Genomic DNA, 13,706 nt, shown 5'->3' on the forward strand with positions numbered 1-13,706 from the left:
TTCACAGAACACAGTCCAGGACCCTGCAGGGCGGCGGGCACGGCAGAGCGGGTCTCAACGCGCCCCTGCGCTCCTCTGCGTCCCGTTTATCTCATGGATGGGAGACACACTCCCAAGCGTCTCCCCTGCAAGGCGCCCGAGCTCGCCCAGCCCCTGCTCTAAAGCCCGCTAGCGGCCGCTCAGTAACGGTCACCAGCCCCCCACGCTCCCTCGCCGCCCCCCGAGCTCCCCGCCGCGTTTTGAGCCGCGCGGGCCGCCGTAGCACGGGCGGGCTGGCGGCCCGGGGCTGCGGGCGGCGCTGCGGCCGCCGGGGGGAGCGGCTGGGCGGGCGCTCGCCCCTGGGCTCCCGGGGCTGGGCAGGCGGCCTCGGCCCCCCGCGTCTGTCCGAGACCTGAGGCTGTGGAGCCGCCCCCTCGCCGCCGCCCCCGCAGCCGTTGAGGGAGCGGCCCCCGCCCCGCCCGCGGGGGCGGCCCGCGCCGCGGCCCCTCCTCAGGGGAGGCCGGCTGCATGGGCAGGCGCTGCGGGGCACCGTGGCGGCCGACCTCACTGCTCCTGGGCACCAGGTACGAGAGGTTTAACTTGGCGCGTTGGGCTGGGGCCGTTGGGAGCGTTGGGGGGGTGGGGTGGTGGAGGAAAGGAGGCGCGTCCCCTTAGTCCGCAGTGCTGCCGCCGCAGAGAGGGGCTGGCGGTTGTGCTGACTCGGACGTTTCTCTCCTCTCCTCTCTCCCCTTCTCTCTCCCCTTCTCTCGCTCTCCCGCTTTCTCTTACCCTCGCCCCCATTTTGCACGGAGGCCGGGAGGATAATTTACTGCGGGCTTTGACTGTATCCCTCTTTCCCCCCCGGCCACCGTCGGGTCTTCGTGGAAGGTGACGCTTTTGACGGGGGCTCTGTAAATCGTTTGTGGCAGTTACACTTCCTTCTCCATCCCCTTGATGAATGGGAGGTGCGGGGATGTGAAATATTCTCTGCCTTTTATTATTAGATAGCACCCACTCGAACTAAGTGTGTACTTAAAGCAGAGCTAAATTTGTGAGAGTTAAAAACTCCCATGTGTTTATTCTCGGTGTGCTCCAGCGGCTTGGCATTTAATGATCAAGTACAGCCTTGTGCTTTCCAGACCGAGAAAAGGCTAAGGTGGAATGGATGTGTGTGGAGCAAAAGCACGGGGCTGGATGGACCCTGTTAATGGACTCCAAGGGTTGGAATTTGTGTCTTTGTCGTAAAATGATACTGACACATAAAACATCTAATTTTGCATCTGGGAATTGGCTTAGATGTGCGAATCGGTACTAAAAGGACGGTAATTTTCGTGGAAGCCTCTGAGAACAAGTAACACAGCACCTATCCTTCCCACAAACCCAGGCATTCGGCATCTCATGCAAAGAATGAGGCTGGAATTTATTGCAAATGTCGTATTGACCCGCGGATGCATCTTTCAGTTTAGATTACTGCTGATTTGATCCTCTGGAATCTGCAAAAGGAAAGTCTGCCAGCCTCTGTGAATAGCTTTGCAGTGTAACAGGAGTGGAGCTCCCCAGCAGAATCTCCGAGAGATATGTGACCGACTGTGAGCGAGGCTGAGCACATTCGGTATTCCTGCCTCAGACCTGGGCACGGTTTCGGGGGGCGTGTGCGAGTACCCTGCTGGCACCCGGAGATGATGTCGGTCGAAGGGTCTACCATAACGAGCCGGATCAAAAACCTGCTTCGCTCCCCTTCCATTAAGCTGAGGAGAAGCAAGCCTGGGAACAAGCGTGAAGACATAGGCAGCAAGGTGAGTGCTGCGTGGTGCGACCAGCGTGCTTCAACTTTGTTGCCTAAGGTCCCATCTATGCTCACGATACTGCTTTAGGAGACCTGCTGCAACTGCGGAGTGATGCAGAGCAAGTGATAGGTGACCGTGGTCGGTCTTCTAGTTGGGATCTTTACTGTGCTACAGGTGTGTGCTAAAGTCAGGTGCCTCTTCTTCACACTCTTTTTGCTTGTGTGGTGCGTACCCAGTCTGCGTTGGAGAGCTTTTGGGCTTTCCCACGCTGTGGTGTGTGCAGTTTGATACTGGTGACTGACAGGGGTAAGACAATGCTGCCTCTTCCTCCACGTTTCCAATTCTAGCCTGCATTGCCAGCAGCTAACGACACACAAAGACTTGTTCTGTGTAAGCAATTGCTCTCAGCCCTGCAAAGGAGTGTTCTGTGAGTGTGTGGGGAAGGGTAGGATGGTTTGAAAGGTGGAGGATGCAAGACGTGTCTTGGAGGTGGCAGTTCAGATGAGCTCTGTGTTCCACAGGTCTGGTTGTGCTTTTCCCCATGTTCCTCCTCTCTGTGTCTCAGAGTCCCTTCCTTTGGGGATGTCTTGTCTGGAGCATAATTGCTTCTACCTGAAAAGTCTGTCATTCTTCTTGGTGTTGTAAAGAATGCCTGACAGACAGTCAGTCACTGGGAATGGGCTGGTGTCATGAGGAGGATGACTTAACCCTGGCTGCAGGGAGAATAGGAGTTGGGTGGCATTGCTTGTGCTGACAGCAGGCGCCTCTGAGTCAGGGCATCTCATTCTGTCCCTGCCACTGATTCACTTGTAACCCTGGGCAAATCACTCAGCCTTTTCATATCTCTGTCTCCATAAATACAAAGCTCAATCCCTCCCTTATTACAAAGACACACTAATTAATAAGAAATGCTTGTAATCCGTGACTGAAAAGTGCATTAATTTGTCTCAAAACAGTAGTGCTTCAGAATTTATCTCTCTGAGTGGAAAAGTGTGTGATGCCTTGCCTAAACGACCTGTCCTCAGCATGCAACCCTGTTCTTAGAACTCTGGTTCAGGTTGGAGTTTTCCTGAGATGGCTGTTTGATACCAAGGATCACAATATTCTTCTCTTGCCTGCTTGGCTTCCTCAAAGTTGTCTAGAGGAGACAGCTACTTTTGTGACCCTGGTATGTGTGCAGCCTGGGGACTGCCAATGAAGTGTGCTTTGGAGTTGCTGCTGATGAACAGATCATTGATCTGTATTCTGCAGACCTCTGTCAAAAGCCACCTGTACCACCATGTAGAGTGGGCACTAAATTATGCATCTGTAAATAGGAGCTGGGGTCTGCACACCCTTTTCCAGAGTTGGGTCTTGCTGCTACATACCCCAAGTATTCTCTGGTACCTGTTTCATTTTGTTTTCCTTGCCACATGTCTTTTGGAAGAGCTCCATTGTATCCCTTGTGCTGTCTCTCAATGCACAGGCAGGGCTGCCTGATCCCCTGGGGATACTGTGGATTCATTCCACACCATCAAATTAGGGTTTGAGGGCTGAATTTTATGTATCTTACTAGTAAAAGCAGTTAATCAGTGAGATGCAAGGGAACTGCTGGGGAGTTTGCTGGTAGAAGCTGTTTGTCATGATGAGGAGTTAGCTGCTCTGCTCTGAATTTCCCTCAAATGAGTTATGGCCTGCTTTCAGTGGGACAGCTGGAGTGGGCAAAGCAAAAAGGAGTGGGTCCCTTACCAAAGATCCAGCCCATGCTGGGTATCTGTGGAGTTGCTCCCTCTGCTATGTGTGTGCTCCTCTGCCTTCCAAGATGAGAAGTAGCTCTACTTTCTGAAAGAGCAGGAAACAGATCCTCTCAGTCTGCTGTTTGGTGCGAGTGTAAATCCCTTGAGACTGGATTTGAGCATCATACACATCCCTCCCAAAAGACCTTTTGCAGACCTACTGGGAAGGCTTCTTTGTCTCTTGGACTCTTTGAGAAGTGGCTGCTTCAAGAGATGCATGTGACTGTAGTCGCATGGATGTATGGAAGGGCCAGTGAAGCTGGTGGCATTGGCTGGTCATCTCTGCTGAATGCTGCTTGGTTACATAGGATAGAGCAGGACTGGTGCACTAGATTAGTGCCTGAAAGGTGATGCCATGTTTTGTACATGCCCATGTAGGTGAAGACCAAGCCCTCAACACTCCTGTGGTTCCTCAGAGTCCCTTAAACTTTATTGCAACCAGCTGCTCAGTTTAAGATGGGCAGGCACCCTCAATGGCACTGCTTTGACTTCTCTGAGCAGTGATTTTCCCCCTGCGGTGGAGAGTGTCCCTGCTGTCCCTGCTCCTTCCAAAGCAGCCCTTGGGTGGTGTGAGACCTGCCAGACTGCCTCAGTGGTGAGGGACAGACCCCTTGGGCAGTTTGTCATGCTGAGGAGAAGCCCTGTGAAAACTGTCCCTGTGAAAGCAGCTGTGCAGTGCTGGGCTGCATGTGGGCAGGCTGTGGGAGGCCGGCTCTGCAGAGACCTGTTTGTGCATTGCTCTGGAGGGGGAGTGTGGGTAAGCAGAGATGTTTGCATGAGGGCTGTGCCGGACATGCAGTGTGCTCCTTGGGAGCTGTACAAGAGAGAACTTGTTTTGTGACTTCTCTTAGGACTTTTTTCTTGCCTGTAATTAATGCATGGTTTTGCTGTACAGCCCTGGAAGATCTCTAGAGGGGCAAAACTGTGGAACCAATACATAATCATGGGTATTAAAAATCATCATAAATAAAGCCAGGAGAAGGAACAGAAGCTCTTTTAAGTAAACAAGTTGGATGTAGTGTTTGGTTCTGGGGATGCTTTTTGAAAGCAGCTTTTGTTTTGTGAGATTCAAATTGGGTTTTTTTGTCTGCCTGACTAGCTCTGTGTTTAGAACTCTTTTTTGTGTGTGTGTGTCTTCTGATCTTCATGGTTTGAATCCACTTTTTCTGCTCTTTCTGGTTCTCTGGGGGTTTTTCATGTGCTTGCTTGAGTACAGCAGACTTAAGTCTCAGCCTGTTGATTGCTGGGATTGTAACGTGTCGATGTGGTGGCTGGAGGAAAGAACTTCCTCAGATAAGTTGGTTGGCCTGTGTTTGATTTCTAGGGGATTACTGGCCCAGCCAGAGACCCAGCCATGCATCTGGCCACCGTGCTTGTGATTCCTCTAGAGGCACAGAGTTAAAAACTGGGCTCTGGGTGCCTTTGAAGCAGCATCCATCCCCCTGAATGAGCAGCGCTAGCAGCGAGGTGGGGAAGCCGAGGGTTGTGCTATCTCCTGTTGCTAAAATGTCCTGGTTGCTGTAGTACCCTGCAGCTTGGCACACAAATCTGTCTCTCCTCACAGAAGGAATGTACCTGAGCAGGTAGAGCTCCTGCAATTTGTACAGTTAAGCTGGGCTCTTCTAAATACAACCATCTGTTTAACTGGCAGAGCTGTGCTTGTTTCAGGGGGTGTGGGGGTACCATCGGTCAAACCAGATTATCAGTGTCAACCTAGAAACAAATTGCTACAAAACCTGCAACAGGCTTTTTCCCTGAAAGGGTCAGCCAGTGAGTCAAAGGAAGCCCTATGGAATTTGCTGCTTGTTTCTTTGATCTCTCCTGGTTTTTTTTCTAAGCCAGAAATATTTCAACTTGCCAGCTTGAAAGAGAGCTTTGACTAAAACCTGACATTCCCCAGCAGGAAGTCATTCAGCACTGGGACTGTTCTGTTGTGGTCTCCCCTCTCTGAGTATCATGCAAGTATGTGCAGCTGGAGCTCCAGTTCCTGCCCCACGATGCTGGGCTGGGCTGGGTGGCTCTGCAAATGAGCCCTAAGTTGCTCTTAGTGGGACAGGGTTTCCTGTCCTCCTTTGGTGAGACTTGGTCTGCTCTCAGTCTGGCCTCTGGGCTGCCATCAGCCTGATGGTAGCTCCCTTGTTAAGGCATCAGAAGCACGTGCATGTATACCTCTGAGTGGGAACAGATTGAAGAGGGAAACAGATCCATGGAAGCTTGAGTCCCCCTCATGCCTTGTCATGCCCCTCACATTCCCAGTGTACCCTGAGAAGCTGCAGGGCTTGGCTAGGACCTCAAGCTGGCCTGGTCAGAGGCCTGGCTGTAGTTTTCTGCCTTCAGTACACAGGCTTTTTTGTTTGAAAATATTGTAGCTTCCAGCACAAATCAGTTTAGACCACTCCTAGTTGTAACCAGATCAGCTGAGAATTGCTGAACCTGAACTGGAACAGAACCAAAACCCATACAAGTTTGATTCACTGATATAAATGCTTCAGAAATCATCACCTCTTATTAAATCATTCAAGGTGCAGCTGAGGCTTGTTGCAGGGTGGGATTCTTTGTGAGTCTTTGGAAATAACTTAGTCCTGTGGCAGCAGAGCCTGCTGAGCTCCTTGTGGGAGCACTTCCCAGGGAGCTGGATGGGGGGCTGAGCAGCCTGTCTGTGTGGGGGTGAGGATGAGAGCAGCCTGCCTGATGCTGTCATAAGTTTTTTTCCTTGGCAGGATTTGGAAGAGTCTTTTACATAATGGTGGTGCTTTTGAGAAGCTGTTCCATGCAGCATTGCCCTGTTCACCTTCTCCACTCTACTGGAGTCTGAGCAGGGCTCAGCCCACCAGGTCTGGAACAGGTACAGCCTGTGGCACAGATGAATGGGGAGCTTGGTGCCATGGTTTAGTTGATTAGATAGTGTTGGATGATAGGTTGGTCTTGATGATCTCAAAGGTCTTTTCCAACCTGATTAATTCTATTCTCTTCTAAAGGATGCATCTAAACCTGGTCTAGCTTTCTGCTGCTGTGCCTGTTCTGCTTCAACATCCATTAATGTTGCTTGGCCCCAGTTGATAGCTTGGTATGTCTCACAGCTTTGCACTGCTCAGTCTAAACACACCCAATTGCTTCAACAGCTTAGGGGCTGCTGTCCAGAGATAGAAAGGATTTCATGTCTGTCTCTGGTTGGGCTAATAATGATGTCCCTTAAAGCAGAGGGTGAAGGCAGGTTAGTTTCTCTATAGCCAGACCTGCATATCAGTGGCATGTTTGTATCTGTGGATAGAGTCAGTGGAAGAACTGGGAGTGTCATAGCTCAAGGGCAGAATCATTCCCTGCTGGGTTGCTCTGGTCCCCTCTGCTCCATCCTCAAATACATGGTGCTCAAGATGACCTTGTGATGGTTAGCAATTTCACACATAAGATCTTCCTCATTCCATTCTTCACCCTATGAATGTTATGCCTCATGCTGAAATTACAGGGTGACCTGCTTAGCTCTCTGGCCATAAACTGAAGCCAAACATAGGTCTTAAATGTGACTTAGAGCCATAAGGCTTATCAAACCTGATTTTTTTTCTTCTGCTGGTGGACTGCATCATCAGCTGCTTTTGGTTCTTGAATCATGCTGGACATAAAATCATATAGCAATTCAACATGCTTGGGTTTGTAGCCCCAAACTGTATCTATGAAGCACTATGTGATCCTTCTTGCCAATCTTGGGGCAGGATTGCTGAAAAGATCCACTCTTCTGTCCTGCCCTAAATAATGTGCTGTCTTGACCATGAAAGACAGGAGGAAGACCTCTCCATGACAGGGAGGAGTGATGGTGTGCTAACAGCTGGGGTGCAGTCAGCATGAATAATAACACAAACCAGAGGTCATTTGCCTAGTGGGTTTACATGGTTCTTGCTTCCCCTGGGTGGTTATATGCTGCTTATCTGTATGGTCTTTTAGAGCTGCTGAGGTCTTGCCTTTCATGTTGTTCTTCACCTCCTTCAGCTGAGCTGGGTATTCTGAGAAGGCACGTGGGACTTGCCTAACCTGGCTGGGGAGCCTTGTAAGCAGGTTACTCTGCCCTGCTGTACTGGATAAGCCCTCTGCATATAGACTGACAACCCCCTTCTGCCTGTGGGCTGCTGTTCTGCAGGGGGCTGTGAATCATGAACTATTTTGCCAGGCTGGGGTGCTAAGATGGCAGAGGTCAGGGCTGGTCAGAGGTGTTGCAGGTGGTACATTTGCTGCTTGCTGATCAGAGCTGTTGTTCACTGTGGTGCAGGCTGTTGGAGAAGGGAATCTACAGACTAGGCAGGAAGAGACCTCCTTCAAAGTGTACCATCTGTTTCATTAGCTGGGTGCTTGGTGCTACCTGTGCTGTATCACCTCGTTTCTTTCAAGAGGGCAGAACAGTTGAAGTGGTGGTTGGGAGTTGAGCCAGATTGGGCCACTGGCTGCTTTTTCATCACCAAGAGTTTGCAAGGGCCTGTAAAATGACTTGTATGTTATTTTACCCTCCTCTATGTCTAGAGGAAAGCAACTGCAGGGCATCACCTCCATTTCCAGATGAGAAAGTGGTGGTCAGCATTTTATTGCCCTAGTAAATGTGAGTAGGTACTTTGCTTCCTGTTGTTGAGGTCTTAAGGAGAAGTTGCTGGATTATCCTTGGTACAATTTTCTCCATGAGCCTGACAGCAAAGGCATGTCCTAGCTAGTCATGGCTTTTCTAAAAAGTCTCTTTTCTTGGATTTTTGGGGCAGGGAGTGGCACTGACATGGTTTTCAAACACTGCTTGGCAGAATGGAGCCCTGATATTAGTGCTGAGCGATCCCAACTTAAGTTTGAATAATTAATAGCACCAAGGCCATTTTCAGTCACTTCAGGCTTCTGTTTGTGTCAGATGTAGCTGCCTCCCCAGAGCTGGAAGTTTCTGAGGGTTCCCAAACATGTGCAGCGTGGTTGTGGCATGCTCTCTGCTCTGATTCCAGCTCCAGATGTGGGCTGGTCCCTGTGCCTGAAATCTTGCAGGCTCTGCTGAGCCTGTACCCACCAAAGGGTGGCTGCTGCAATTCAGAAAAACCTCCCACTATTTCCTTTCACCACAGTGCTGCTGAGCCTTGCCCTGAGCATGTGTCATATCGTGCAAGGAAAGCACAGCTGAGGCCTGTGGCTGTTGTAAGCAGCAGCAGATGTGTGCCCCGTGATCTGTCATCAACAATACTAGTGCAGAGGTGAGGTGCTGCTAGTACTTGTATGACCAGAGGCTGGAGGAGCAGCCCAGTTCCCCATCTCTGTCTTGCTTTGGTGAGCACTGGACATCTGTGTTTGATAAAGTAGACTCAACCCAGAGGAGGGACCTCAGAAATAGAATAGAATAGACCAGGTTGGAAGAGACCTTTGAGATCATCATGTCCAACCTATCATCCAACACTACCTAATCAACTAAACCATGCAACCAAGCATCCTGTCAAGTCTCCTCCTGAACACCTCCAATGATGGTGACTCCACCACCTCCTTGGGCAGCCCATTCCAATGGGCAATCACTCTCTCTGTGTAAAACTTCCTCCTAACCTCCAGCCTAAACCTCCCCTGGCACAGCCTGAGACTGTGTCCTCTTGTTCTGGTGCTGGTTGCCTGGGAGAAGAGACCAACCTCTGCCTGTCTACACCCTCCCTTAAGGTAGTTGCAGAGGACAATAAGGTCACCCCTGAGTCTCCTCTTCTCCAGGCTTAAGCAACCCCAGCTCCCTCAGCCTCTCCTCAGAGGGCTTGTGCTCCAAGCCCCTCACCAACTTTGTTGCCCTTCTCTGGACACACTTCAAGATTAAAAAAAAAAGAAGGGAAAAAAGGTGTGTGTGGAGCAGGATGTGCTTTCCTTACACAGACATGGCTCCAAACTCCCATGGGAAGTCTGATACAGACCTAGGAATTACATCCTGATCCTCTGTGGCCAAATCTTAGCTTTAGCCACAAAGCCCAGCCTCTTGTATAGATTACCAGGGATGTTTCTCACCTCTCCTACGTGATGACTCTCTGTTCATTTAATATTCTTTGCTTAAAAGCCCCCAAACTGTGCTGCTGTAAATGCTGACCTGGTTCCCTTGTCACTAAAGGTTTTGGTAGTTCTGGTGATGATGACTTTCCAACAGGCTCAAGCAGATTAAGCAGCACACGAATTAGAGCTGTGGAAACCCCAGCAAGCCTCGTAATTTTGCTAGTGTCCCAGGAGACCAGTACTGTTGTTAGTTACTGTAGGGAAACTGGTTGAAAATAGTACTATAGAAAAGTCTATGAAGTGCTGGTGTATTCAGTGTTTCCAAGTCAATAGCAATAAAAGCCAGTCCTGCTTGTTCTCCCAAATACAGTATTAAAATTCACCACTGGCTGAGAGGGCTAATGTGATTGAACAGGGAATATGACATTCCTTCCTTACAGGGATGGATCTTTGATTTCTGCATCTTCCAAGCAAGTTTTGCCTGGTTAGGCTGAAATTTCTCCCAGGGTGGATCTAGAGAGACTCTTCTCTCTGGGGAAAGGGAGATTATTGGAGGTTGCATCGTAGCAGAGGGTCACAACGTGAACAAATGGCTTGAGAGCAGGCAGATGGAGGAGTTTCTGAAAGGGGGAGAAAGCAACTTTATGGCAGTGTCAACAGACTCAAGGTTACAGACTTGTAGAGCTCTCTCCTCCAGTTTATCTTCTGAGAAGGCACTGTGAAAAACAGTGCTGCCTGCTCAGAAGCCCTTCCCCATCGACAGGCAGGCCCAGCGCAGGGCATCTGTTGTTTGAAGTGCCAGTGCTGAAGTGCCAGTGCTGAAGTGTTGGCCCTATCTCCTCTGCTAACAGAGGTAGCCTTTGAGCTCTCCTCAGGGCTTTGAAATAGGCTGCTCACCTTTGAATAGCACATAAGGGGCTGCTGCCTTTGAAGTCTTGTTTGTAGTAGGGATGCTTTCCTTTGCCAAAAATAAAAAGCACCATTGCTCAGCCCAGGACTTTGCAGCAAAGGAGCTCGAGCTCATTACACAGTCCTGAACACAAACCTGATGTGGGAGTTCCTGAAACATTGAGTAGGACTGAGGGTGAGAAGAGTGTGTGCAAGGCTTGCCTTCTTACTTGGGGACTGCTCCTGCTGCTCAGGACTTGTTGTTCTCTATGCTTCAGCCGTACTGTGGGGACCATAAGGGGATGGGGATGGTGTCAGAGGTATCCAGACTGAGCGTGAATGTAAGAGTGTGCTTGGCCCTGTGCTGGAAATGATTTGCAAGCTGAGTTTCCACCACAATCTGTCTTAATGGTGACATGGTATCAAAAAAGTCTGTTGAATGATCCTGCCTCTCAAAAAAACCAGGCTATTCCACAGGGCTTCTTTTTTTGCCAGTTGCATGGCATCAATATTAGTGCTTTTTCTGCAAGAGCTTTGGGCTAAGAGTGAGGGTTTTCACTCCTAACCAGTGTTTCTGTGCTGCTGAAATGTGTGAAGGTAAAGAGAAATTTGAAACAGAGCTGTGTATTTTTGACTTTTAAATGCAATTAAAGAGTCCTGGTTTTGTGCTCTGCTCTTCAGACTGCATCCAAGCTTCTTTTTTCCCCCCTCAATGTAAAACAGACAAGATACTTATCCACTTACTGCAAAGTGTCCTAGCATCCAGGGCTTTAGAACAGCTGCACAACTCCTTGGGTTTGGCTTATCTCCCAGTTTGAACTAGATACAGTGGTCCCAAGTGCATTTGTTTTGAACCTGCTTTGGGGTGTCATCCTTCTTGAGCAGCTGGGTTCTAAAGCATTGCTGACCCTAAACTCTAATAGATCATTTTGGGATCTGCTTCATTTGTGGAAGCCCATCTGGTCCTAACCCACGTGGTTTTCTTGCACTGAATCATGGCCAGACAGGTTAAAAAATGGTTCTGGGTATCTTGCCCAACCATGAGGGCTAACTGGAGGGTGTTTGCCCAGCCTGTGCCCCGAACCCCACTATGAGAGTGAAGGTGGAGGGAAATGGGGACAGGATGACATAAAATGCTCTTAATGAAATGCATTAACATGTATTTCTGATGTGTGTGTGGTGTCAATGGATGCAGTTGTTGCCGAAAGCTGCTTTTGAGGCTGGAATCGGGATTCCACCTTCTCCTGCATGGGGAGGATAATCTTCCTCCCTGATAATCCACGGTTTGCAGTGTGTGTCTCTGCAGGCCTCCCAAGCTAAGCTGTTGAGATGTATTTTACACGCGATCAGCAGCGTGAGTAGCGCGCTGGGGGGGAGGACGAGGGCAGGGTACTCTGGGCTGGAGCCGGCTTCCTTAAGCTGCCTCGCTGCTGCCTGCTTCGGCTGTGACTTCTGGAGGAGGGGGTCTGCGGCACCACTGCTGCGGTGGGTGGCTTACAGATGTTTGCTCTGCAAAGCTCTTTGCCCGCTGTCTGTAGCGGGCTGCAGATAAGCTGTGTGGTGGCATAGATACGTTTGTGATGGAGCCATCAGTGGACAGGAGCACAGTGGTGGGGGAGGTGATTCTGCTCTCCGTTGAAGCTGCTCCACGTCCTTGATATGAACATCTCTGCATGTAAACATGACTGTTAATGAAATGGCCAGAGGGCTGATTTATGGCCTCCTGCGAGGCGGGCTGGAGCTGAGGAGACCGCCGGTGGGCCACCAGCAGCACAGCTGCCGCTGCCCAGCCTGCCCCTGCTGCCCACTCATTGCCCCCACTGCCCCCCCTGCTCCCGCAGCCCTAGGCTGGCCACAGCCACCTCCCCCTCCCTCTGGTCCTGGGGTACAGCCACACTGCTGAATTTAAACACGGGGTTGGGAGAAAGCAGGCAAACCAAGCTCCCCGTCTAGACGACGTTCTGCTCAGTATGGTCTCCAGTGTCTGGGTCCTTCGTGGCGGAGCCCTGGGGGCCGAGGTTCCGAGCTGAGCGGCGGGGCTGGCGGAGCACCAGCAATAACGCTGTCCTCCGCGGTACAGGATACGCTTGCGTGAGATGCATTGGGCAGCTTCCAGCGCTGCCTCTGTGCCGAGGGAACGGAATTGTCCTCTTAGCGCAGGAAAATCTGCCTCTTGTGAAAGAAGTTGTTTTACAGGGCACCCGGGGAGCTCTGAGGTCACCAGGGGTGGAGAACTACTGCTTGCTGTGAAGAGCCCTGTGATGTGCCAGTGGGGAGAGAATACTTGCTGTGTTAAGGCATTTAGATTTTCTGTCACTGCTTTCCAGAGGTTTTAAAACACCTGGGAACACTCATCACCTACTGCCTAAAGGTTTGTTGGCAAGTAACAGGAACTCCTTTCTACTGGTAGTGTTTTCTAGCACTTAGGGCCTGTTGTGCTGGGAGGAGCAACCTGGCCTGCTTTATCCAGCAGCTCTGGCTGAGGAGGGGAGGAGGCTGTGCAGGGAATCCTGTTAACTCTCCAGGCAGTGAGGAACTGGTATTCCTGCTCTGGGCTGTGGGGAAGGGAGTTGTGGGCCTGGAGCGTGTTTGTGTAGCACTTGGGATTAGCTGAGTTGGGGAGCTCTGGTGCTGAGGTGCTGGCAGAACTGTAACTCATGAGTGATCTGTGTAAGCTGCGGAAGCAGCTAGGGCAGAAGGAAGGGCTTAGAGGCAAAATCCATTATAAAAATGTCAAAGTGGGTGAGTTCCCTGCTTGGAGAGGGGGTCCTGTCTCTAGGCAGCCAGGGGAATGATGCCTGGGCATTGGGGCTGTCCCTCTGAAACAGAGATTTATTTCCAGATCTGCTGCCTGGGTTGTGTCCCGTGTCCTGCCCTCCCACTCTCTGATGTGATTTAATTTGGATGCTCTTCTCAGATCCCCCAGAAAGGAAAGTAGTGTAAACAGCTGCCAAGCAGGATTTTGTGTTGTAAAGCATACTTAAATGCTGGGGCCTGGTTGGATGACGGTATGAGTATGTTCCTATTTTCCTGCATGTGTGTGTGTTTAATAGGAAGAACATACTCTGCCCTGGTGGGATGTATGCTACTTTCCGTAGTGTGCCTGCTAGTACAGTCACTTAGAACCCACTCTTTTCCTCAGCTCACAAAGTGTCACTGGTATTGTGTTACAGCTGTAACACACACAAAGTCTTGCACTGCTCTTTGTGTAACTTTTACAGTCGTAATGACCTTGAAAAGGTGAAAAGAAACCTGAATGCAAGCTTTGGCACACTTCCTGTGAATGCTTAAGCATGTCCTTAGT

At 50.4% G+C, this 13,706-nt stretch overlaps 1 protein-coding gene across 1 annotated transcript in view; it reads left to right on the top strand.

Annotated features, from left to right (window-relative positions):
* The first annotated feature begins 353 nt into the window (after positions 1 to 353).
* Positions 354 to 13,706, top strand: part of MAPKBP1 (mitogen-activated protein kinase binding protein 1) — a 119,205-nt gene continuing 105,852 nt past the window's right edge. The window contains exons 1-2 of the mRNA XM_054161510.1: positions 354 to 563; positions 1,441 to 1,775. Of these exons, the coding sequence (XP_054017485.1) occupies positions 1,659 to 1,775 (117 nt within the window). The 5' untranslated portion in view covers positions 354 to 563; positions 1,441 to 1,658. The remainder of the gene's footprint in view (positions 564 to 1,440; positions 1,776 to 13,706) is intronic.

Source organism: Dryobates pubescens, chromosome 5 (assembly GCF_014839835.1).
Source record: "Dryobates pubescens isolate bDryPub1 chromosome 5, bDryPub1.pri, whole genome shotgun sequence".
In the NCBI taxonomy this organism is placed as follows: Eukaryota; Metazoa; Chordata; class Aves; order Piciformes; family Picidae; genus Dryobates; species Dryobates pubescens.